The sequence below is a fragment of the Semicossyphus pulcher genome, unplaced genomic scaffold (assembly GCF_022749685.1).
Source record: "Semicossyphus pulcher isolate SPU_LCO1_2020_fin unplaced genomic scaffold, fSemPul1.0.p SCAF_13, whole genome shotgun sequence".
Lineage (NCBI taxonomy): Eukaryota > Metazoa > Chordata > Actinopteri > Labriformes > Labridae > Semicossyphus > Semicossyphus pulcher.
The window spans coordinates 9,425,029-9,450,253 of NW_027211637.1; the positions used below are offsets into that span (position 1 = coordinate 9,425,029).

A 25,225-nucleotide genomic window follows, 5' to 3' on the forward strand; every position below is an offset into this window, starting at 1 on the left:
TAAACCAGAGCACTTGTATGAATTTAAAAATACCATGTTGGAGCTGTTTGCTCTCAGTGATGGGATAAAGTGTTATTTGTAGCACCTTTAAGTGGAACTGCAAGAATAAAATGTACATGTACATTTGAATAAAAGCAAAGAGAATAAGAAAGATGGGAGGAAAAAATATTGTAATAACATCTCAGCAGATTTTCTTGTACTAGAAAGAGAAAATTACACTTAATGGCATTTTAATCAGTCCCTGCAATTCTAATGACTTGTCAAATAAAACCTACTGAATAACAATCATTTCAGAACAGCTCTTAAACGAATGCTTGTTAATTGTGGTAAATTATAATATATTCTGATATGAGATCTTTTCTAACCGAGCTGAGGGACAGAATGAAGTCAGTATGTCACTTTTGGACGCGGCTATTTCATGGAATTGCACACTCATCGTGAAGCATTCCTTCCTTGCTCCCTAATCCCAACCACACACACATTCACACACGCTTGTGAATGCAGTCAGAAATTCTTTCCAGCAGAAGCATCTGTTGAGAAAGAGGATGATGGAGAGACGGAAGAGTGGACGAGCCAGATGGGGATCAAGTGCACAGGTTATCGGAAGGTCTGTGCCAAGTTTTCTGTTGCTTTGCAGAAAGGAATTGCATCCGGTCGCCAATGATCCTGCTGCATGTGTGTGTATGTGTGTGAGGAAACAATGTACCCTAAGTATTTTATTAAGTCCCCTTTATCTACCTTTCAAGAACGATGCTCTAAAACACGCTTCTGTTAAATTGGTTGTATTAAATTGTCAAACATATAACCAGAGCGGGTGGTTGAGTGAAGCAGTCTGGCTTTAACACAAAGAGAGATAATAAATGCTTAAGCTCCCGTTACTCACTTGTGTTCATCATTGAGGATGTGAACCTTAAAGGCCCGAGGCGTCACCAGTTCTGGGTCGGTATCTGGAGGTATCGCCTCCGGGGGCGGGACCCACATGTTGAACTCTGACAGCCAGTTCTGCAACGTGTTCACCTGGGAGGAAATGAATACTTTAATGGTGAGTCTTCAGTCTCCATACTGATTCTGTTCATGCTGATATAATTAAGGGACCAGCTGACAGACTGAATATATTTTAGTTCTAACCAATATCCCTCATATTTTTGGCTAAGCCAATAATACAAATGTTGACTTTACAGAGAAACAGTTTCTCTCTTCGAGTCTAAATCTGTCAACCTCGAACCTTCACATTTCCATGTATTCCTACATTAAATCAGCGGTTGCTTACAGGTACAATGGCGAGCACGTTGTGAGCCTTGGTGTGTCTGAACAGCACGTCAATGAAGGAGATGACCTGCAGAGTTTTGCCCAGGCCCATACTGTGAGCCAGGATGCAGCCGAATCCACTGCTGCTGCTGAACCGCTCCACAGACTCCACCAGGTTGTCGTACAGGAAGCGGATTCCACCAATCTGAGAAGGAGAAGAAAAGAAATGGTGAATAAAGTGAGAAAGACAGAGAGGAAAACAGAAGCCATGGCAATAAGAAAATAAATGGTGATGAAAGAAAGAAGAAAATAATTAAATCAGAATGTGGGAGGAAGAGTGACAGAGAAGTAAAAGAGAAAAAGAAGAGGAGGCTGGCGCTGAAAAAGCAGAGCTGATAATTTATACAAACTAAAAAAGATCACAGAAGGTCAAGAAATCTAAATTTTATCTAAGCCATTCAGTGATTCGATAACATTAATGTGATTTGAGTGCAGCAGTGATAATACCTGGTGAGGTTTGACTGCTCGTGCCAGCTGAGGTGACAGGAAAATGTCCTCCTCCACAGCTGGATGGTTCAGGTTCACCAGCACCCTACCGTCGGTGTCCGGTCGGTTAAGAGTGTCGTTGGCGTGCGCGCCGCTCGGCTCACTCTCTTCTTCCTCGTTTGTGGACTCGCTGCTGACTTGGATTGTGGCGTCATCCTCACTTGAGCTCAGATCAATCACATCTGCACCGAGGGAGGAGATGAGTAAGAGAGGGTGAGGGAGGGAAGTGCATGCCTTGTTTCCTTAGGCCTATATTAACACAGAAAACTCACTTTGATCTCAGACAGACATCTGATATCTGCAGATGTTAACTCACATTGCAATTATGATCATTTGAAGTTGTCTTTTTCCTCTTCTATGCATCATGTTTTATATACAGCCAAATATTAAGACTTTTCATTATTTGAAAACCTTCAAACTTCACTGTAACAATATAAAACACATGATTCAGCCTCATTAATCACTTTGGAACACGCAAACTAAAAAGAAAAAGTGTCAGAATATTAAACAAATTTTGTAGACAATAGATGTCTAACAGACTATTGAGTTTTTTCTTTGAATGACGTTCAGACGTTTTTTTCTCAGTTTAATAACTTTAATAATAAAGTTATTTAAGGACCTTCTTAAGAAGACCCTTAACTTCTTCAAAGGGTGACAAACTAAACAAAAGAAAAACTAATGACAATAATTACAACTAGATTTTATTGGCCTTGATACATTCGTCTCCAGTGAAGCGACAAAGAACGACTCCGTCATTTGCAAAACTTGTGTTGTTACTTAAAACACGGACGTCATTCTGTCTGTGTGTGTGTGTGTGTGTGTGTGTGTGTGTGTGGAAAGACTCGAATCCATATCTGATAAAAAAGAACTTCAACGTCAACAGTATCAAGTGGTGAAAGTTACACAAGCTGGCAGTCTGCGAGGGAATGACGGGAGGAGTAGAGGTGTGCGTGTGTCAGTATGTTAGTGTGTGTGTGTGTGTGTGTGTGTGTGTGTGTGTGTGTGTGGAGAGAGAGAGAGAGAGAGAGAGAGAGAGAGAGAGAGAGAGAGAGAGAGAGAGAGAGCTTATATAACTGCAGTGAATGGCTGGTTATACAAGTAGGATTAGAGTGGAGGGGGAGACTGGTTATGCAACCCCAACTAGAAATGTCACTGTGCCACTGCGTGCGTGTGTGCGTGTGTGTGTGTGTACACGTTATATGTGCGTGCGTATATGTGTGTGTTCTGGCTCATAACCAGGATTAGCCAGCTTTATTGCTCCACAGACCCGCTCTGATCTGCCCCACACACAGTCTCCCCCTTTCATCTCTCTTCCTCTCTCCACCCTTCATTTCTTTTTTTCCCTCCCTCACTTTTGTCTTTCTCCCAAATCTACATATTATCTGACTTAGTTCATTTGTTCCTATTGGTGTCTCCGTTTCCTTGGCCTGTGTGTGTGTGTGTGTGTGTTTGCAGGTGTGTTTATCCTGTTACAGTGGCTGTGTGAAAGTGTGTCTGAGGGCTCGGGCAACAAGGGAACGGAACATGATGTACCCTCTGGAGGTTTTAAATATTCTGATGCACATGGCAGCCAATCTACTAAAACTCCCTCCAACACACACACACACACACACACACACACACACACACAAACACACACACTTTTTACAGAAACTTTAGAGATGTTTGACCTCAGTTGTTTAAATTCAGTAATTGGGTTTAAAAAGTTTGAAAAGGCAGTGGAGTCTGTTCACCCTTAAAACTGTCTTTACCAATACAACAACAAGTCCCTTCTGAAAACCAACAGAACTCTTATAGATCATTTTTTAACACCAAATCGTCTTTGTGGCTGTAATGTTGAACATTATTACTAACAGTCGCTACCACAAATCATCCTCATATCTACAGTTTTGAGATTCATTTTAATAGCTGCATAGATATCTGCCCTGTTCTGACTTTTGAGTAAAAACCTAAATCAAATTTGGGCTGTTATTTAATCCTCTGTAATTTTTCCTGGAGATTCAAACTGATCTGGCCTTTTAATGCGCCAACTTTCCAGACCCCTAGGGTCAGAAAGCAATTTGAAATAGAGTGTGAAATTTAATAAAGTCATAGATGTCATTAGGCAATTAAGGCTGCTTCCCTAAATCTCTAGAGACTGATGCTTCTCGAGTCACCGGCCAGTTGCTAGTACTTTGTGTCTTAACTTTGCAACCAGTGGACTGGCTATGTTGCCTGAGGTCTAACTGAGCAGCTGAAAGGTTATAAACTAAGGACAAACCTAACTTTGTTAAAATGGATGGAACACATACAAACATGGAGTTTATTCGAGGATAAGTTTAACTTCTCTGCGATTAAATACAATAGAGAACACCTTCAAAAACAAGGAGTAAGGGCCTTCCAAACACTTCACTTTATGAACATGCTAGCAGTTTAACATGCCACTTTCACCTTGAAACACGTCCTTGCTTTTCCACAAAATTCATGACAGGGACACAAAGTCTTAAAGTCTAAAACTGGACCTAAAAGTTGTTGTCGCTTTTTCCAAATGTCTAACACGTGAAAGGGAACTCTTCACAGGTTGTAGCAAAGCTCACACTGTGCTGTTCAGGGAATCTTAAGAATTAGATGTGTGCTTATTTAAAGCTTTCCGAGCTACGTGGACCGCTCAGAATATACAGCTGGACGATGCGTCATAAATAAACATCACAGCTCGGTGTCCCTATCTGCTTTCATGACCTCCCACAGCCTTCGGACCTACTCGCCCACTTAGAAAATCAAGTCACAAAGTCAATGGCCATCTGGGCTAGACAAATTCAATGTGTGGGGCACAATTCAGACAATTCTACTCCTTTGTTATTGTTTGCTGATACAAATACAGCCATGTTTTACAATAAAGGGGCTGTACTTTATTTTGAAAGCTAGATACTTAAGGAAAATTGGATGTTTTAGATGTTTTGTTTGGATCTGCTGTTTTCCTACCACAATTTAGCTGCAGATTATGGGATTCTTTAGTCAGTCTAGACAGGTCTATAAAGCACAGTTTTTATATCCACTGCAAAGGATAGAAACCTTAACTACGTTCTTTCAACACATTTGATAAGGGAACTGAAGCTGAATTAAATATTCTTATTTAGAGAAAAGGAAAAATGTTCACAAAATACTGAATAAAAAATCTCAAGGTAATGACACCAGACTCATTAAAACAAGTTGGAAACATCTGTCACTATGATTTTTTGGACTTGTCTTTTCCCCCCCAGAAAATGATGAAGAAAAGCAGAAGGTTTTGGGTAATATTTAATTACCTGTGTATGTGTGTGTGTGTGTGTGTGTGTGTGTGTGTGTGTGTATGTGTCTCACCTGTTTTATGTGTGTGCTCTGTGGTAGCAGATGTGGGTACGTTAGTCTTGCTGTCATCCTCGATTCTGACACTGCTGCTGGAGTTAAGACTGATAACTTTCTGTTGGACCGACTTCACTTCTTGCTGTGATGCTGTTGATGCCGACGACACATGCTTTGTCACGTCATCTGGAGAGAGAGGACAGGAATGAGTGAGTAAAAAACAAAGAGGAAAGGCTGTTCTATAAAAATACTGTTCATATTTCTGCAAGCTGTTTAATGGTGCATCTTGGGGTTTGTACTCTGTTTCATGGTTGGTATTACAAATTTAGGCTGATGCAGAGGTTAGAGAGTTAGTGTTTGATTGGCCAGTGGGTGCTGGAAGTGTTTATGAAAGAGTTTTTTGGGGGGTTCATGTTCTCACCAGTTGTGTATTCAGGCAGCAGTGGTACGGGGAAATCCTGTTTTCTCTGCTGCTCCAGACGCCGCCTCCTCTCCAACTCGCCCTGCTGGGCGGCTTTGGTCACTGCCTCCAACTGATGCTCCCTCAGTAACTTCCTTCACAGAGAAAACAAAGATGACATTGTTATAACTATGGTAATGTCTTTTAAGGCATTAAACTAACAACTGCCACAACTTCCAATATTACACATTCAAATTCTGATTAATCATTTTTTACAGTCCTTTCAAGCAGTACTTTCTTTACTGCATTAATCACTATTCAATAAATATTGACACGGAAATAAATGACTCTTTTGTAATAGAGAAGGTTGACTCAGTTAGTTATAAAACCACAAATAATTAGCTCCCCAATTCTGCTTTTATGCCTTTTTTAGCTAACCATTTTGGTTAAACGGCACATTTACTCATCAATTAGTCATTATTCACAGCAGATAAACTATGATAACCAACTGTACAGTACCTGCTCAGCTAACGACAGACATACAGAGTTAGCTAATTGGGAAATGTATCAAAACATTTAGCTGCGTAAAAGGGAACGTTTCTCTAATGTTAGTAGAAACAAAACCAAATCTAAAAACAGGAGTGAATGTTGGACCTACATTCACTTGTGGACAAAAACAAGACTCCAAGTTAATGCTAATGTTGCTAAGTGTCTGACTGATGAGTAATATGTAAGCTAACACATTAGCTAGCAGAGCTGTATCAGGGTTGTGTGTCTGTTAGTGCTGTTCTGCGCTGTTCTTTAATGCTAACTGTAGGCTCAGGTATATGCATGTGAACTTTGATTGTGATTGCGAAAAGTAACTCATCCCTGCTTGTTCAGTAACAGATAAACCAGTCGGACAGAAATGACTTACTTACACTTCCAACCACATGGAAGTCGTAGTTTTCATCTCTGACACATGTTTGATGTTACTGTAAAGATGCTGTTATGTAAAAGCAGCAGAATATTTGAGGTTTCTTTTTCTATCTTGGTTATTGGCATTCAGAGGAATGCAGCTGCAGACTGAGCGTCCTGAAATATAATCAATGACAGATTTCATCAGTAATTGGCCCGCACTTTACTTCTTCAACATAAGAGTGAAATCAGAGAGGCAGAAGGCCAAAAGAGACACAGCAGGGAGGCAATAATCCAAATATCCAGCCAACAATGACCATTATTAGAAGCAGTTGAATAAGAGTGTTAGTTCACTCAGAAACATAATCGGTGGATTGTGTGGTAATCCTTTTTATCTCATGGTTGACTGATAACTGTTTGCCAAGCATTTAATCATTTTCTTCAATCCAGCTGGAATAAATTATTAAAGGAACTTTGTGCTTGGTTTTATTTCATTTGTAGGAATATTTCTGCATGTTTAATGTTTAGTAATGAATACTGTATTAAATTCACCTGTCGCAGCTACATTGAACTACGCGTCACTGGCCAGCACAAATCATTCACGTAGAAGTGACAATTTTTACCTGATATTGCGCCTCATGTGTCCTGGTTTGGAGCTCCTCTTCTTAGTTCCTGTCAAGGCAGAAGGAGGGGAGGGGCTTTGGCTAGCCGGCCTGGACCGTGGTCTGGATGCGGGCTGGGAGGTTGGAGGGTGGGCTGCCGTATCCCCCGCAGGTGAGGTAGATGGGGGAGGGGTGCACTGCCAGGCAGCCGAGTCGCCTCCCTGAGCCTCATTCTCGGAGGTGAAGGGGGCGCTGTGGGACTGGTCTGTGTAACGAAAAGGGAGAGAGAATATACATATTTATTTACAATAAAATAAGAAATATATACCGTTAATGTTGTCAGAGAAATACACAGAATACGATGTATGTTTTCAGTTCTGAATCAATTTACAAACTTCACGAAAATAACTTAAAGAATTAAAAACATATTCATAAAGTAGTTTTTTGCAAAGTATGAAGCTGCCCGGAACTTACACAAGATCCAAGAATATTTTTTGAATTTAATTGAATTCCCAAAGATTCCCACCTCTACTTATTTTACTATCACCAATTATTGCCAACTGCCACATTCGGGATGAGCTGTGCCATTAGATTCATATAATGTTCCACCTCACCACCTATAACTGCTCTCAGCACTGATTACATGCTCAAACGTATTTATTATACCTGTCAGTAGTAGGAAGGCATAAATCAAATAAATGAATCATTACTTTATGTGAACAATCATTAACCAAGCATGCAGATCCTCCCAAAGCCAAGTTTAACCGTATCGTCACTGTATTACTTTCCATTATGTCATGCTCACTGTTCAGCTCTGTGCTAGTAAACATAACAGGCCATGTTCAGATGGGCTTGCCAGAGGTGTGGATGAGACGCTCCTCTCCCATAAAGACAACACAGGAAAACACATTCACTTTAACAGACGGAGAAACGCTGTATGCCGTATGCCGTATGCCGTATGCTACCAAATATTTTAACGTGTTTCGTCTTTTACTTTAAGTCTACTTTGGAACATATGACTCCTGGGTACAAACCCCAAACCTAATTATATCAAAATCGAGCAACATCTATCTGCCATTATATGCCATTAAATTATTTGGTCTTTAATATAAACAAGCAAACTCACTATTTTCCAGCTAAAAACCACCAGTACTATTATAGTAGTATATGAAAGATCAAAACCTATTGAAGGATCTGATAGAAAATAATGAAAAAATTATTCTATTCACAATTTTTAAAAGCATTTTTTCACTTAGTAAAAGTTCGTACTTGTTTTTTGGGCTGCTGAAGGATTTAGGTGTTTGACTGTATTCAAATGAACATTTAACTAAACCTCCTTTGCAAAACACCAGGAGGAACATTCCTCTCATCCTGAGCCAAAGCACACTTCAATAAGAAATCGTGAAAACTGCTCCGTCTGCCACCTTTTACTCACTCCGTTTGCATATTTGTAATCTTTTTCGAAACTCGTCTTCATTTCTAGTTCGCTACCCTCAGTCTGCCTGTACTTCACTTTCACCTTTTTTCTTCTTCTGTCCTTCTCCTCCTTTTTTTTTCTCAGTTGTTTCTGGTAGAGACACACTGAACCAGATCTGAGGCTTATGTAAGAGCTGGATCATAAATATGGACGGCTTATGAAACACAAGACAGGACACAAACACTGACACACACACACACACACACACAGAACCTCACACATCTATGCGCACACACACATATTCCAGAGGGCAAGCATTCAATAAGAATATAAATCAACACACACACACCCACAAATGCGTAGTTTTGTCCAGCCAAGAATCTGCCTGAAATGACTGGACAAACAAGGACACAGTGCCAACACACACATGATTTTCTATTACAAAACACACGCAAAAATGCATGCAAGACCTGTACACCACATGACACCTGGCAAACCCAAGTTTCAGTTTCCCACATTATGAAAACACACACACACACACACACACACACACACACACACACACACACACACACACACACACACACACACACACACACCCTAACATAATGGAGCATGGAGGCTGCTGATGAGCTCACTGCGAGTTGAAAAACAACTTACATAAAACGCCCCTTCAGTCCATCTAAGCGATAAACTTCTTGATGTGGCTGCTAATGACACCAGTCTGTCTCACTAGTTTATGCGTGTTATGCTTATGTGTCTCAGAGTAGCATTTCATAACAATCAATTTGCAATCATGGTGATATAAAGCGAATTGCTTCCTGAGACGATGAAAGTTGAAAGTCAGTTGAATCAAAAACATACTAGAAAACAGAGTCCTCATACCTCCACCAAGACTGCACAAACCCCCAACTTTAAGCTATTATAAAACCAGTCTAATTGTCCTTTTTTTAAATGGATCGATGCATGTTGAGTTCAGACAGGTTTTTCATGGGTCTGTTTCAGACTGGGTCTTAAGTCTTGGACAGATAAAGAGCACCACTTTGGTCTCAGCTGAAGTACTTTAACAGCCACAGGATGGATTGCTATGGAATCTCTTACAGGCTTTCATGGCCCTCTGAGGACAAACTCTGACTCTTTTAGCACTAACAGATAGAGGTGGGACAATATAGCGTCGTTCTGACTTGTGCAATACAATTATCGCTAGGCTAGGGACAAATATTGATATATATGGCGCTCTGAACAGATTTTCCTGCAATTTTGAGTCACCGTGTCACTACTTCATGACTCCTTATGAAGTCCTAATTTGGTCTATAGTTCTAATTTATTTCCTGCATCTTATCCCACATTTTGTATTCTTCAGTTATTCAGATATCAAAATGTATCCTAATGTGATTGTCTTGCAATGTATCAATTATCAAAGAATCACTGTATCTTGGTATTATTGTTATTGTGGGCCACATAGTGTATCGTATTGTGAGTTACCCTGCGATTCCCACCCCTACTAGCAGAAATGTTCGCCTCCAAGTTTCCAAGGCTCAACAAACTCTGCTAAGTGCTAATTAGTTTAGTAACGTGGTTTACAATATACTTGCATGGTTTACATTAGCATGCATTGTTATTGTGAGCAGGTAAGCATGCTCTTTTTAGCATTTAGCTCAAAGCATCCCTGTACTCATCAACTCACAAAGCAGCTAGCATGACTGCTAACTTGAGTTGTCATACAAGTAAGTTTAAACCTGTGTAAAATCATCTGTAACTGTAATTTCCCAGGAAGTTTAAAGCTGCTTTATGTAGAGTTTTTAGAGTACATATAGAAAATGTGTGCGTTACTTTCAGCCTACTTAAATGAGTGTCCCCAGGCTGGATTCAAGCTACAACTAAAATGAACTAATTTCTTCAGGCTTCTGAGGCCAGACGGGACAGAGATTCTCTTTGAAGTTTCAAATAAGTAGTCAAAATCAAAAACAGACCTTGACCTCTTGTCAGTTGTTAAATGTGAGCCAAACTGTGACGTCTTTGCTTTGTTTAGAGTTAATATGTCATGCTAACTACCCCGTTCTGTTTATTCCATTGATTTCAATCCAAAAGAAACAGGAAGCATAGAACACATAACTTCCTGTGCACCACGTGATTCCTTTTCCAGGAATGAGCTACCAGGCTGTTTATCTGGAACAGTCAATGAAAAAGCTTTCACAAGACTGGACATAGGTTTAATGATTATTATATCAGCCAGAGATAAGAGCAGCAAAACAAGACGTTTTTTTCTACACGAAGATGTCCAAAAATAACATGTTTATTCAATAACCCCTTCTCCCCCTGTTTTACCCCCCCTTACCTCCGACTAAAGCTTGAAGAACAGTTATATAACGATTCCTGAAATGCACACAGCCTAAACATCACCGCACAGACACACACAGACACACACACACACACAGACATAAAGTGAGCACTTAAAGCAGACACTGAGGGGGCAGACAGGAAGGGAGAGAGGAGAGGGGAGAGAGATGAAAGCGAGGTCATCATTCAAAGACAGAGAGAGAGAGAAGCACATCTGAGTCAGAGGGGGTGTAAAAAACACAGACACAGACACACACACACACACACATTAAACATGCAGGGGACAACCACACGTGAAAAAAAAAAAACATGCAGGGGACACACACAAACAAGCACACACAAACATGGATTCTGGGAAGCAGGACTTTTTGTTTTGCTTGGGTCAAGAGGACAAGTCGAGATTATTCACTACAGACAGAGAGAGAGAGACAGACAGACGGGCAGGGTGTTGTGAAATATGTTACCAAATATGATTTTATAATCTATTAAACACACATGATGCCTCTGCCAAATGTTCCAGCACACATAAAACTATGTGATTTAAAGTTCATCTGACATGTTTATGTCCAAATATTTCAAATATAATATTTGTTTCCTTACAACAGAGTAAAATAGTAAAACCTCGTGTCATTTTTTGGTGCTTTTATTTCTAGAAAATTCTCTCTCTGATTGTTACGGCATAAAGCCTTTATCCGATAAGGCCTCTGGTTGGATGTTATAGCAGCTAGAAGAGGAGGGGAATTAGAAGCCAGTCGGGGGCATTCTCAGTATTTTCTGACATAAATAGACTCACAGCTACTACATCCAAAAATAGCAAACGGATTAAATGATAATGAACTGTTAAGTGTTCAATTACAGATTAAGCGTGAACTAAGTTTGTGGTTGGATTTTCAACATTACATTGTGCAGACTCTGGCGTCAGTCTCAGGCCTTTATGTAACTTTTGTCACTTTGAATACAAGATGGCATTCAGCCAGGCACTTGTTTCTGTTCCACTTCTTTAGAAAGAGCGACGTTTAAAGAGAAATCACGAAAATAAACAAGTTTCATAACCTCCAGGATACACATGTAAGATCCGTTAATATACTTTAATTCTGCAAATCCGTTCAATATTATATTAATGAGTCTTTCCAGGTGTTCACAGGATGAATTCAATTAGATGAGATGTGAAGATGAAGGCACATCTGGGACATGAGTCTCTTACAGAAACCGGTACTTTCATAAGTGAGCAGCTGCGACTTTGTTTTTCATCAAGCAGTGTTGAAGCTGTCAAGGTGAAGTGCCACACACACACACACACACACACACACACACACACACACACACACCGACATACCGATTCATACAGAGTTGCAAACATACACCTTAGGGAGAATCTCACCGCATCATGACCAGACAGTGGGGACAGGTTACACAACACATACACACATAAATGCACAAATACATTATATAACTAATGAATCACTCTGTACTCCCCACTGACGATCTGTGAAACTGAAAACCGTCTAAAACAAACACACACGCACACACACAAGTTTTGGGTGCTGTGGCAACGATAGTCCGACAGAATGGCAGCCCTCCAATGTAAATGTCACTCAGGTAAAAGGTGATCATTTGCTGTATGATGACAGACATGCACAAACAAACACACACACACATATTACATAACAACTAGTCACCACAACCACTAAACAGGAGGAATTGAGACTTTTGCGTATCTCACAGGAAGGAAGTTAACTTTCGATGCTACTCTCATCTTTAAGTCCCAGGTGTGATGGTTTTAAGAGTCCAAAGTTTCCAAAGACTTTGGCAACTCTGAGAGGTACCAAGATCCAGATATCATCAGGATTATTGCAAATAAAAACACTATTTATTAGGAAAACTTGACCGATAAATTTTTGCCCTGTTAATGCTAAACAAAGGCAGTGTGCAGCACTTCGTCTGACACCTACACCCCGCAGTCCTGTCGCTGAGGGTCTGGTTTGCTTTTGTAGGTCACATCGAGTAATTAGAATTAAATTCAGTCTGTTTCATAACTAGCGGAAAAACTCCTCACAGGAGCTTTAAATGGAAAATCTTATGCAACATCTAAATATACAGAATAAAGGTGCAAGATGGCAAGATAAATGGTTCCATAACAGCTAAAGAAATATAAACAGTTCTTATATAACCTGGTCTGTAATTTTGAGCTTAAAATGGACCTAAACTACTTCGTCAATTGTAGCCACCTCTTGAATATGTAATTACGATTTAACAGATCATTAACTTTAGGACGACACATTGATATCCCTGCAGAGTTTACTCATCACACTGTGCCTTGCAACTTAAAAATCTAGTGTTTAAAAGTGTTTGACATGTTTCTTTTATGTCTCAACACTTGATTCTCAACATGAAAAACTGTCTCACTTAAAAAGTGAATCCAAGATTTCCAAACATAAGCCAAAGCCTTTTTCCTTTCAGTGACTTGAGGAGTTACATTGAGATTTTTTAGCTGCTAACCTGTCGGGACAAACATTTCTACATTTTAACTTCAGCTGAAACAAACTGATTAGAGAACAGTTGGTTCAAATTTAGTTTCCGGCTTCTCATCTTATAAAGAAATGCTCCATTGTGTCTGAGAACAATGGAGGTGTTATCTTAAGGGGCAAGTTTGAGGGCAGGTTGTTGCTATGTGACGAGTCAAACTCAAATACTTGGAAGAGAAAGAGACGACTGCTACATGACGTACATAAAAAGACATGACACAAGATAAGACTGCAGATGTACATCTCGATCTCCACCACCACAGACACACACACACACACACACACACGCACACACACATATGGACCAGAGAGGGTGAGAATGAGAGTGAGGCGTCACAGAGTTAACAGCATCCGCAGCAAATTCTCTCAGTCATTAATTTTCTTTTGGACACGCCCTGCGGTTTGAAGACCTGCCGCCCTGCACAAAAACAGCACAACATGTACCCGAGATATACGCAACTCCAAAGAATGTGAGGCCATCGGCAACTAAATCATAGTTAGTGTATTTGTGTGTGTGTGTGTGTGTGTGTGTGTGTGTGTGTCCCAGAGGGAGGTGGAAGTGGGGAAATGTCTTCTGCAACCACAAGGTTACATAACCACATCTACGTATATGTTAAGAGTTTATATAACTACTTTCACTGTGCTTTCCATGCAACCGCACACCGTGTGTGTGTGTTTCTGATAAGTGTGTCAGTGTTATAACAGGAGGAAAGAAGAAAAGAGAGCAGGGAAAATTAAAAAAACAGAAAACAAGAGGAACAAAAGCAATCGTTGTACCCTCTATAAAGACTTTTATTCACTGAATGAATGTATACAGTGAATAAAACAGCAGCATACAACATATTAAAACCTCACCATGTGTTTTCCCATTAAACCCTCTGTTATCTGACAAATGTGTGTTACTCTTTGATGTTAAAACCCTTCCTGCACTCAGATGATAAATTCTAAACTGCATAACACTGAATTCTTGGCTCTGAAACAAACTGGATATTTAGTGAAACACAGCTTTTGACATAAACATCTTCAGACAGCATTTAATAAGGGCTTCTTGTAAACTATCAGTGGCTCCTCTTCAGAGAAAAAGAAATATGTCTGGAACAGATGGGTAAACGTCTGCCCTCGAGCGGGAGACACAAAGAAAGATTATACTCTGTAAAGTCATCCACTAACATTTTTACTGGACGTCTGCATTTATTATAACTGAAGACTACAGTAGAACTGATTGTGACCTTCCCTCTTCAATCTGGTTCTTTTATTTAACTGGTAGCCAAAACTCTTGCGTGCAGGAAGACTCGCACAGTTATTTAAATATTTATTCCTGACAGTAGTATTGCAAAAAAAGGCTTCTTTTTTAAAAGATTTTGTTCACATTTAGGGCAAAAACTTGATATAACACATGAATTACAGAAAAGAAGATCACATCAAAATATGTGGTGTGTTCTGTTCAAACAGGAAGTAACTGTTTAAAGCTCCTGTGAGGAACGTTTGGTTTGTGTTGATTTTGGCGCCCCCTGTGGACAAAGCTGTTCCTCTGAGCTCTTTGCTGATTTTGTCCTGTACATGCTGAAGTGGTGGTTTTTAACAAGAAATCTCATCCTGCTTAACAGTCGTATCACTTACTTTAAATTTTTGCTGACCCCTACCCCCCGCCAACAGTTTCCGGCAATAAAATAACTAAATAGTAATAATCAGTCTTGTCGCTGATGATCTGGTTTGCTTTTGTAGGTCCTATCGAGTAATCAGAATTAATTTCAGTCTGATTCATAACTAGCGGAAAAACTTCTCACAGGAGCTTTAAGTACAGGGCCAAGAAGCCAATCAGTGAACTACAACAGGACATTGTTTCATGAATGAGTCGGGCTAATCAGGGCTAGCAGATTCTAGAATCAGTGAGCTAGATTCTGAACAACGGAAAGGTGGAGTCAATTATTGTGCCTGCTTGGGAGCTTGTGAGGGGAAATCTTTGTGCTTATCAAAAGTTTTAACAATCTTTAAGGACAAACTATTGAGCTTTAATTTTTTCCTTAAGAATAGAACATAAAATAATCACTGATTTTCTTGATTTTGAAACGTTGGTGTTGAAGATGCTTGAGCAAAATTGGGACCTGTATGAGATTTGTTTGCACCCATAAATTAGACTTAAATTAACTTAGACCGCTGAGGGCAACCTGAGAGACACACAGGAAATATGAGGTCCTGAGAGCCTGACCTAAATACCAGGTCCATTTTGTCACTTACTGCAAAACACACCGCGGTGTTCAGACATACCAAACTACTGCACTAAGGATCCACTGTTTTCGTGTGTATGTGTTTCCAGTGGCTTCCATCATAAAACAAACCCATCCCCTAATCTGTAACCTCTCCTCACTGTGCTCTCTGCCTCTCTTTCCGCTGACTCACTGACCAGAACCCTGAAATAAAACTGAAAATAAATAATGAAACTGACAGACGTGGACAGCCTGTCTGGGTCGCTCCCTCCTGTCCTCTGCTTGCTGTCTACGTAAGCAGATTACTGATGACGGCAGATATTTACTACGACGTGATGGAGAATCCTCCACGTCGCAAACACACACACAAACACACAGAGGACATACTGGTTATCCAACACAGATGGGGATTCCAGGAAATAGACGGGAAAGGGGGATGCAGAATTAATTGTAACAGAGGTACAGATGAAATTATTCAATCGTTTCAACTAAAGACTCTTAGCTGAACGTTACAGGGAGGAAAATGATTCAATTTTGTTCCCCTTTCCACTGGGAACCATAAAAGTTTCTATTCTCTGGTAGTTATTCAACATGTTTTGGAAAATGTTAAGGGAATTGCGCAACTTCTGATTTTTGAAAGGCCAGCGATAGGGCGGCTTTTGTTGCAAACCAAGACTCCGAGGCAAAATACCAGGTTAGAAATCAACATTCCTGATGAGTTAATCATTTATAAATGACCATAACAACCCCCGTAATTTCATAAGCATGGATGAGCTGATCAAATTTGAAGGACCATATTTTAATCCCTTCATGTTTCTTACTTTCTTGCCTCCAGCTCATCCTGATTGCATCCATTTGTTCTCCTTCCTCCTCCGCTTTCACTCTTTCCCCTCATGTCTTTGATTCTAGCTGCCGACATCCTCTCCCATCTTGCCTCTTCATCATCCTCCCCCTAAATTACCTGGAAGTACTCTTCTGAATTTCCTTCTCACTCTTTTTCCCAAGAGCAATCACCACACTCAACACAGAAAAACACATTTGATGTGCAATATGTTTTACAAGGGATCAGTGGAATGACACAAGACAGAATGTATGCTTGACTGTGAGTGACGGGTGTGTGCTTGGTGTTTTTAGTGGATTTATTTTCTTATTTCTTATTTTCGTTGTACTTGTTACATTGACAAATATTCTATTCTATTCTTCTATTCTCTCTATCTGCCATTTCATCTTCCAATCTCTTCCTGTCTTCTTGTTCCTCGTGCCATATTACAGGTTTTTCCCCTCATTTTTCTTCCTGTCTCATCTCCCACCTCACCTGTCTTCCCTCCTCCCTTTAAGTCCAGGTACATGTTGGAGCACGCTCACTGGCCGTTGTGTCCTACTTCTTACATAATCTCCTCCTTGTGATGTTCGGTTATAAAACACAGAATAATGTCTCAGAGGGCAGGAAGACCTTGAGACATTCGACAGGCAGCTTTCATTACGAGGTGTAATTTCACCTGTCTGACTGACAAGGTGATTACTGGCACTCACTGCCATCACATTACAGTACGAGCTCTTTGGAGGCTAATGGAGGATAACTGATGAAGACCTTGCAAAGGTTCAGTTGAAGCAATCTGAAATAACATGATGATGAATTAAGGTTTTCTGTATGTTTAGAATAAGCTACATATAATACTGAATAAATAGTATACTGATGGGTCATTCAAATTAATAGTTAAAGGTATAATAAGTAGGACATGTCCTTGCATTTTGTCAACACCACAGTCAAACTGGGCCCCTCCTCCTGGGCTCTTCGTCACCAGAAGCTCACTCTCATGCGAGAACATGCCCACCCTGCCGACAGAATCATGGTTACATTGCGCTAGCATGCTAACCACCGGTTACCATTGCACTAGCATGCTAACTGCTGTTTAGCTTGCTAACCTACCCGGTTTGAGGCACCTACCTGTCCAACAAAAAGAAGGCCAACTCTACATCGCTCTTTCACCATGTTCGCCGGTCTGAATGGGGCCCAGTTGCTAATTTGAACCACTCCTACACTCACCTATACACTGTGATTGGCTCAGGGAACCACAACAGCGCCCCTCCTGAAAACGTCCCGTACAAAGCAAAACAACAGAATAGATGCAGAGGGAAGGGTCTCACAAGGGTCTGCACACACACTCCCCAACACACATATAGAGGCCCATAAGTGATGATTTATATTAGATTATATTTGTAAAAGTCTATATTATATTTTTCTTTCAGCTTTCAGATGCCCTACAGCCACCGTCTGGCGGTAGGACCGCATTATAAACCAGGCGCTGGGAAAAACAATAGAAAATAAAAATTTTAAGATGAGATGATAGTTGCTTGAACTTTTCCATTTTTTATAAATGAATGACCCATCCCTATTAAATAATCAATCATTTTTCTAAATAATTTTTGGTCCATGGCCTTATTTTCCAGCAAGTTTTATCTTCAACATACAAACGAGCTTACAAGGCAAAAGCAACGCTTCAAAGAGCTGTATCTGAAAACAGGAAGCCTGATTGTATCTGACAGTAAGTAACCCTGCTGCTTCCGATTCACAGCGGTGTTTGTGTTAAAATGTCAAAACGGGGTCAGAACGGCACCCGACAAAAATGAGCACAGGTCACGGAACAATGTGAAGGTGTTAATGAGGTCAGTAGGTTGTGTTAAAAGTCGAGGTGAATGGTCAACACACAAAAATGAATTATTTTTTAGTTACACCTCAATGTGCCAGAAGAGGCTGCTGCACACAATAAGATGACCTGCTTTACACACACACACACACACACACACACACACACACACACACACACAGACACACACCACACACACACACACACACACACACACACACACGTCTCAGTCGCACCCAGACCGAAAGTTGCTCTCTAACAGACAGACAGGCCACCGCCGCTGAGGCTGGTCGGACGAGGGGGGACGCTTATGTAACTGCTGCCTCTGGCTGTTACACAACCAGCATGTTCACAAGAACCTCACGTCCTGTACGCACGCACACGCACACGCACACACACACACACACACACACACACACACACACACAGATGTACGGCGTCACAGACACGCAGAACACACTCGCAAGAGCTGGCAGACCCAGACGAACACAGTGACATTTACAGAACATCCAGACTTCTAGACTCAGACACTCTGAAATACACGCACACATTTAGGACATATGCAGAGATGAGTGTGTCTGCCTGTGAATGAACAAGCGTGTGTAAGTGTGTGTGTGTGTGTGTGTGCTGCTGATGTCAGGATTTTCCGTGGCGCTCCTGCAGTTCAGACTGTTCTCTCACTTTTATGACTGTTTTTGAAATTACAGCATCGGGAAAAATGTGGGGATGATTTGAGGTCGGTGGATCGGACAGAGAGACAGGCGGAGGGAAGCAGGTCAACAGACTGCAAAGCTGATGAACGGACACATTAGAGGACAAACTAAGAACCATGAGAGATTAGTCTATTTAGAAGAACAGCAAACTCTGAGACCTGCCAGACTCTTCACCTAACAGTCACTACTCTGGGGCAGGATTATTAAACATTTCACTTTTCACTGTTTAATAACCAATATAACACAGAAATTGACAATTTTTCAAGACTTATTACTCTTAATTTATTGTGTGAAGAAGTAAAAATAGCCATCATAACTTCACAGAATCAACTTCATTGCTTCAGCTTGTTTTGTCTGACAACTAGTCTGAAACCCGAACAGATGTGGTAGGAAATTACATAAAACCGAGCAAAGGAGCTGGAAGCAACAAATGACAGACATTTAAGCTCTATAATACATTTTTGGACAACAAACCTACCACTATGATTAATAACAATCAGCAATACAGCCCGAGGTCAGCGAACAATTCATGAAAATGAAAGAAATATGGTCAAAAGGTTCCATCTTTAAATGAAACTAAATGTCTCCAGAATTCTTAGTATACAGAGTTAAATCTAGTGCCTGTTGAGGCTGATAGAGATGCATCTTAAATCAACCAGTAATGATATGTTTGTGAGGCTCAGTTGAAGAAAGAAACTTGGCGTTCAGGAGAGGGAGGAGTATAAAAAAGGGAACCATGAGAACCAAACTTTCTCATATGATGAGTTAAACTCATTTTATCAGATTTGGTTATCATACACAAAATCAGTCCTTGTCAATCACACAAGACTAGAAAAAATAGTCCTGGCAGAGGAGGATCACCTGTTACATAAATGAATGTTTAATCTACAGACTGTTCATTACATGAACTACGCCTCTTTGTTTAAACTCATCACCGTGTCTGCGGGGTGAACTGAGGAGAAATATCTTAAGAGATCAGACTCGGAGACACACCGCAGGTTTAAAAAAAAAAAAAAGTCAAAACCACAGAAGAAATACTTGTGGAAAAACTGTTGTTTCCTTTCCAAGACAAACCAAGATTTAACTGGGTTACATAACTCGCCTTGGGAAAGACAAAATCAAAAAGATTAATGCAGCTCACACACACACACACTGACACGGACACACGCACACACACACCTCTCTTATATAACAGACTGGCCTGAATGAGTTATTAAGGCGGCTTTATTAGAGCGAGGCAGGTGAGTTATGAAACCCTCCCGCAGAGCTACGGTGAGCCGAGAGAGACGAGCACGACAAAAAACGAAGGGGGAAAGAGAGAGAAAAAAGGTCGAGAGACAATGACTGTGATAGAGAGGGGGGGAGAGAGAGAGGGAGCAGCAGCAGAGGGGTGAGGCGAGGTGGAACACTTTGTTTGTAGGCCAGTGTGTCACTGCTGCTGCGGAGGGAGGAAGAGGAAGAGGAGGAGGAGGAGGAGTGAGAGGAGAGGACGCGTGCACATGTCTGTTGAATCTCACCTACACACAAGTGAATCAGAACACCTTAACAGTGTGCCATTTAACTGTCTGTTGTTGGTGCACTAACTGTATTCTGACTTTAAATTACATCTCAAGCTAGAAAATCCATTAATCATTGTACTTAAGTAATCATCAAGTGTTCTTTTAAGAGTGGAACATGTACTGTGGTTGTAGCGTAGCACTGAATGAACTACATTGTACAACTACCTTTATTATGCAACTACCTGCATTATGAAGAGTGCAACATCTGGACATAGTGGGCCTTTCTGTGTGGCGTTTGCATGTTCTCCCCGTGCATGCGTGGGTTCCCTCCAGGTACTTCATCCCACAGTCTAAAGACACGCTGGTTAGGTTCACTGGTGACTCTTAAATTGCCATGCTTATTTTGGACAGGTAATGTACCTTAGCAATATGCTTCTTGTATTCTTAAACTGAGGTTGTTTGAGTTTAATTTTTCAGTTAGCTTGATGCTAAGGTCCACTAAACGGATGTCGACTTTTCTGCAAGCCTCTGGTTACCTCTAACACCCTACCGGTACTGGTACCTCGCAAGCTATCGGTAGCTCTTGGCCTGGATTTTAGTAGCTCGCCAAGAGGTTCACGGACTCTGTGTAAAAAATCAGACGACAATAAATGCTCCTTGAAAGCCTCTTCCCACTTCAATTCAATCAAATACACAGATTTCCCACCCCCTCCAATACAAAATAACAGGATAGGCCTATCAGCTGTCAATAAAAAACGGTGATGCTCCTGGCAAATTTGTCAACATCTTAACCTAACCATTCACAGCAATGTTGCAGCAACCTCCATCCACAGATCGGGTCAGTTATGCTGTACGCTAGTTGAGCTAAAATGAGGAGTTCGGTGCTATTAGCAACCATGTTTGGCCATGGTGAATAAAGTTTTTATTCACCAATGTGAAGGACAAGTGTGTGTGCCTCATCTGTGGTACCAACGTTTCAGTCGACAAAAGAATCAACATGGGGTGCCACTTGCAATTACAGCGATGTAAAGCAAGTAGCTCTTGGCCACTTTCATTTTTTCAAAGTAGCTCTCTGATGAAAAAAGGTTGGAGACCCATGCTCTAAATAACTAGTTGAGCTTTGACGTGGTCATTCAGGTGTTTTTACAAGAATGTACTTTGTGATGTAGTTCGAACATTATTTCAATAACTCGGCAGCATGGAGGTCAACCACATGCGGCAAGTTACATATTCAAGCTTTAATTTGGAATGATAAAGCACTCATGGGGTCACAAAGGAACTGAATTAATTTCTAATCAGGTTTTACACAAACAAAGGCTCCACACATTGTATAACAAAGGTGCTGCTTGTAATCGGGTTTGGTCGCGATGCGAAATAATGTGAGTGGTTCCAGCTTGGACTGGACACTGCCCTCATGATTCACTCTCCGATCACAAGACCGCTGTAATGCAACACTTTTCAGCCGAACATATGACCATATAGTTCCTAAAATAGATTATATTGTATATTGTACATCTTTCTTTGTGGCTTTGTGGTTTTGTATCATAATCAGGTTGTGAAATATTCAGGGGTATGGGTTTCAGGACAGCAATGCAGCTTCTTCAAGACACACAGAGGATTGAACAAGCTAACAGGGAGACAGCAGGAGTTTTTTCATGTGCAGGAACAAGAGACCAGCAAAGCTGTGGGGCAATGTCAACACTTTTGAGGGAATACATCAAAAATATGACTGAAAAGCTCGAGGAATGTGAGACAAACTGAAGGGGAAGACCATCATCATGCAGCAGCGAGATGAAACAAAAAGAAATCGCCCCACAAAAAGAACCTGAAAGAAGGAGATTTATAATAAAGGAGAACAAAGAAAGCCGCTGTAGGTCTGACAGGACGTTTACAAAAATGACATTAGGGAAGTGGATAATTGAGCCATGTGGCTGCCCGATGAAGCCTACATCCTCCATCCTCCATCCTCTGTTCTGCGTGTTATGAAAGCAGCCAGACTACACGTGCTCCGGACCCTGCTGCTGGTCTGTGCTGGACAGGTTGTTCCTGACCGGCGTGTCGGGGACAATCACAGCCGAACAGAGAGTGCAGTGTGGCACGATAAAACAAGAATCAGTACAACAGACTCTTTCCTGTTTTATTGTACCACAGACGTGTTGCTGCCGTTACACTGACTCACTTTTTTTCTTCTCACAATAAGCACTTCGTCACTGATGGACAGATTGTACTCACAGGAAGATGTGTGAAATATAAAACCACACACACACATACATAACCGGCACAATAGATGGGAGGGAGAACAGTGTGTTCTTTTAGCCTTTTAACTATCTCCATGCCATGTTCGCAGCAACGACAAGGCATCTAGTGTCTCTTTTCACAGCCAGCCAAACACAGAGTGCAATCCCAAGAATTACAAACATGTAGACATTAGTTTAGACCCTATAAAGGATCCCTGTGAACGCTTTTCTAAATTAAAGCACACACAGTGAGAGGCAGTCGCAGCGGAACATTGTGCACCCCGAGCAAAAGCAGGACAAACGATGTTTTCAAAGAAGACAAACTCTGATGAGTTCAGAGCTGCTGAATAATGATAAGCTGACCTTTTCAGGCACAGTTTTCTTTGAAGTCTTTGAATAATCAGTGACAATCGTTTACACGTTAGTACACATGTAGCCCAAAGAGGAAGGAACTTCATGTGCTTTGTAATGTTGAGGGAAAAAAAGACTTTCACACTGACAAAATCTGTATGTTTCTGATAAACAGGCAGATTTAAAATACAGTAGAGACTGCAGACAGTCAGGACAGGTCTGTGCTTATACTCCTTTTGCCTTTATACTCAGCAGCGTTAAATTACACAATAACTGTGATGGCTTCAATCTGGGAGTGTTCACATCTATACTGGGTGCACAACACAAGGCATTTAAGGTAATGAGACAGGAAGTCAATGCTATAGGCTACAGAAGTTATTTGAGCAGCTTTTAAGGGCTACATTAATCCATATAATTGCTTGTTTTACCGAGGTCTGTGCCTTTTGATTGTTTAGAGAGGTTAAGAAGTAAACTTTATGTTAACTTGTCCATGTACATAAGTGACATGAAATCAGGAGACCAAGTTGGCTATATTAAGACTTACAAATCTTGCACCATTTGTCCTATGTGGATGGATGGAACACCCTTGAATCAAAGCTAGAAGTCAGCATTTAACTCTACTTATAGTATAATTTCTAACACAATGTACAGGAACAAAAAACATCACTGTCCAATCATATACAGGCTTCAAAATAAGACAACTTCTGTAGATGAACCTTACTAAGTCGCACAAAACAATAGCTGGTATCCCTAAAAAGTCGTTTTTCCATCAGGTCGTCCGCCTAAATTTTAAAACGTAAGGACTGGAAAGGCACTGGTAACTTTATTACGGTAAATAACATTTCTCTGTGCATTTGTCTACGCTGTTACATAAAGAAATGGAGAACAATATATGAAAAAAAAAAAGCCTCACAGATTTTATTGCCGTTCATCCAGACAAAGTGCAGACTGCGGCGGCGCTCTGTACCCGCCCGCCTCCTCACGCGCTTACCCCCCTAACCCACTGGTCTGATGAACCATATGTTTTCCTGCCTCCGCGTGCTCACACATCCAGCATGGCCCTAGCCTAGCCGCATCCACCAATCACGCAGCGGCATTGGTTTAGGTAACCCTAGAAACAGCCAATGGGAGCGCGGCTCGTGAGACATCAACACCAGAGCGAGAGAGAGAGAGGCAGCCGGGCACGCGCGTGGGAGACACCGGCTCAAAGATGGAGGGAGGACCGAGCGAAAAGCGAGAAAATAGGCCAAATTTAAAAGAGTGAGCGGAAATTGATGAGCTTAAGTGAAAGGAAATAAAATATAAAGCGATTTAAGTTTAGCAAGAGAAAAAAAAGGATGAAAAGAAGACCGATAGACCAAGCAGGCTTCTGTAGTTATGTATCCCGTGTTACACAACAACGTTAAGTAACTTAATATGCATCAGTCAACAACTGTAGCGCATTCTAGACACTTCTGAGATGTTTTCTCCCCATTGTATCTCCTTAAGTCCTCCTTTCTCTAATTTATCTCATCTCTGGCTGTCATTTATGCTACTTTTTCTCAATCAGGATGCTGCAGACCAACTACTGAGTGTCTCCCCAGCATTCAGTGCACTGTTACTTCCTGTTCTCAAAACGTCCCCAACGCTATCCTTCGTGCATCCCCACTACATTTCCTCTCTTTGCTATTTGAAAAAAATTCCTCCATCTCTACATATCTAGCAAACTTTATACCCCTTTCCTCGAGGTCAGGGATTCATCCCACAGCCAAGCTCAAGTCTCCCAGTGATGATGTCACCTACCTGCAAATGACTCTGTCTCGTCCAGGAGAAGCATGGTTATCAAAGAAAAAGAGAAGATCTGGTCCTCTCTGCTTTCCTTCTTCCTCTCCTCAGTTATCACCTGCTAACTTACTCCCTGTCAAACTCTCTGAACCGCCTCCTCTTGCAGGGAAAAAACTTTAACAAGAAGCAAACAGGAGGTGTATTTGTCCTCCTCGCAGCCTGGTTTTACACTCAGCTGCTCTTTAATCTACTGCCTCAGTGACTGAGTGACTCACTGACTACTGGCCGACTACTCTGTGTGCTCCTCTCCAGTCAACAGCAATGTGAGTGTGAGGCAGAGGCAGAGCAGGAGAGCTGGCAGCTGAAAAACTTACATAACCCTTCATGCTGGAGCCGGGGCCCCGCTGAGGGGGGACTCGCACGGCCAATCATCCCTCATTCCTCCCCCTCTTTGAAAAAAAACACTCCTCCATCACCAGTCAGGACTACATGTACAGAGCATGTACGGAA

General features: G+C 41.1%; 1 protein-coding gene across 1 annotated transcript in view; it reads right to left on the reverse strand.

The window, feature by feature from the left end:
- Positions 1–25,015, reverse strand: part of LOC138589502 (helicase ARIP4-like) — a 37,388-nt gene extending 12,373 nt beyond the window's left edge. The window contains exons 1-7 of the mRNA XM_069659812.1: positions 24,734–25,015; positions 7,036–7,279; positions 5,537–5,670; positions 5,134–5,301; positions 1,756–1,976; positions 1,271–1,453; positions 884–1,017 (exon numbers count right to left, since the gene is read on the reverse strand). Of these exons, the coding sequence (XP_069515913.1) occupies positions 884–1,017; positions 1,271–1,453; positions 1,756–1,976; positions 5,134–5,301; positions 5,537–5,670; positions 7,036–7,279; positions 24,734–24,767 (1,118 nt within the window). The 5' untranslated portion in view covers positions 24,768–25,015. The remainder of the gene's footprint in view (positions 1–883; positions 1,018–1,270; positions 1,454–1,755; positions 1,977–5,133; positions 5,302–5,536; positions 5,671–7,035; positions 7,280–24,733) is intronic.
- Positions 25,016–25,225: the final 210 nt, after the last annotated feature.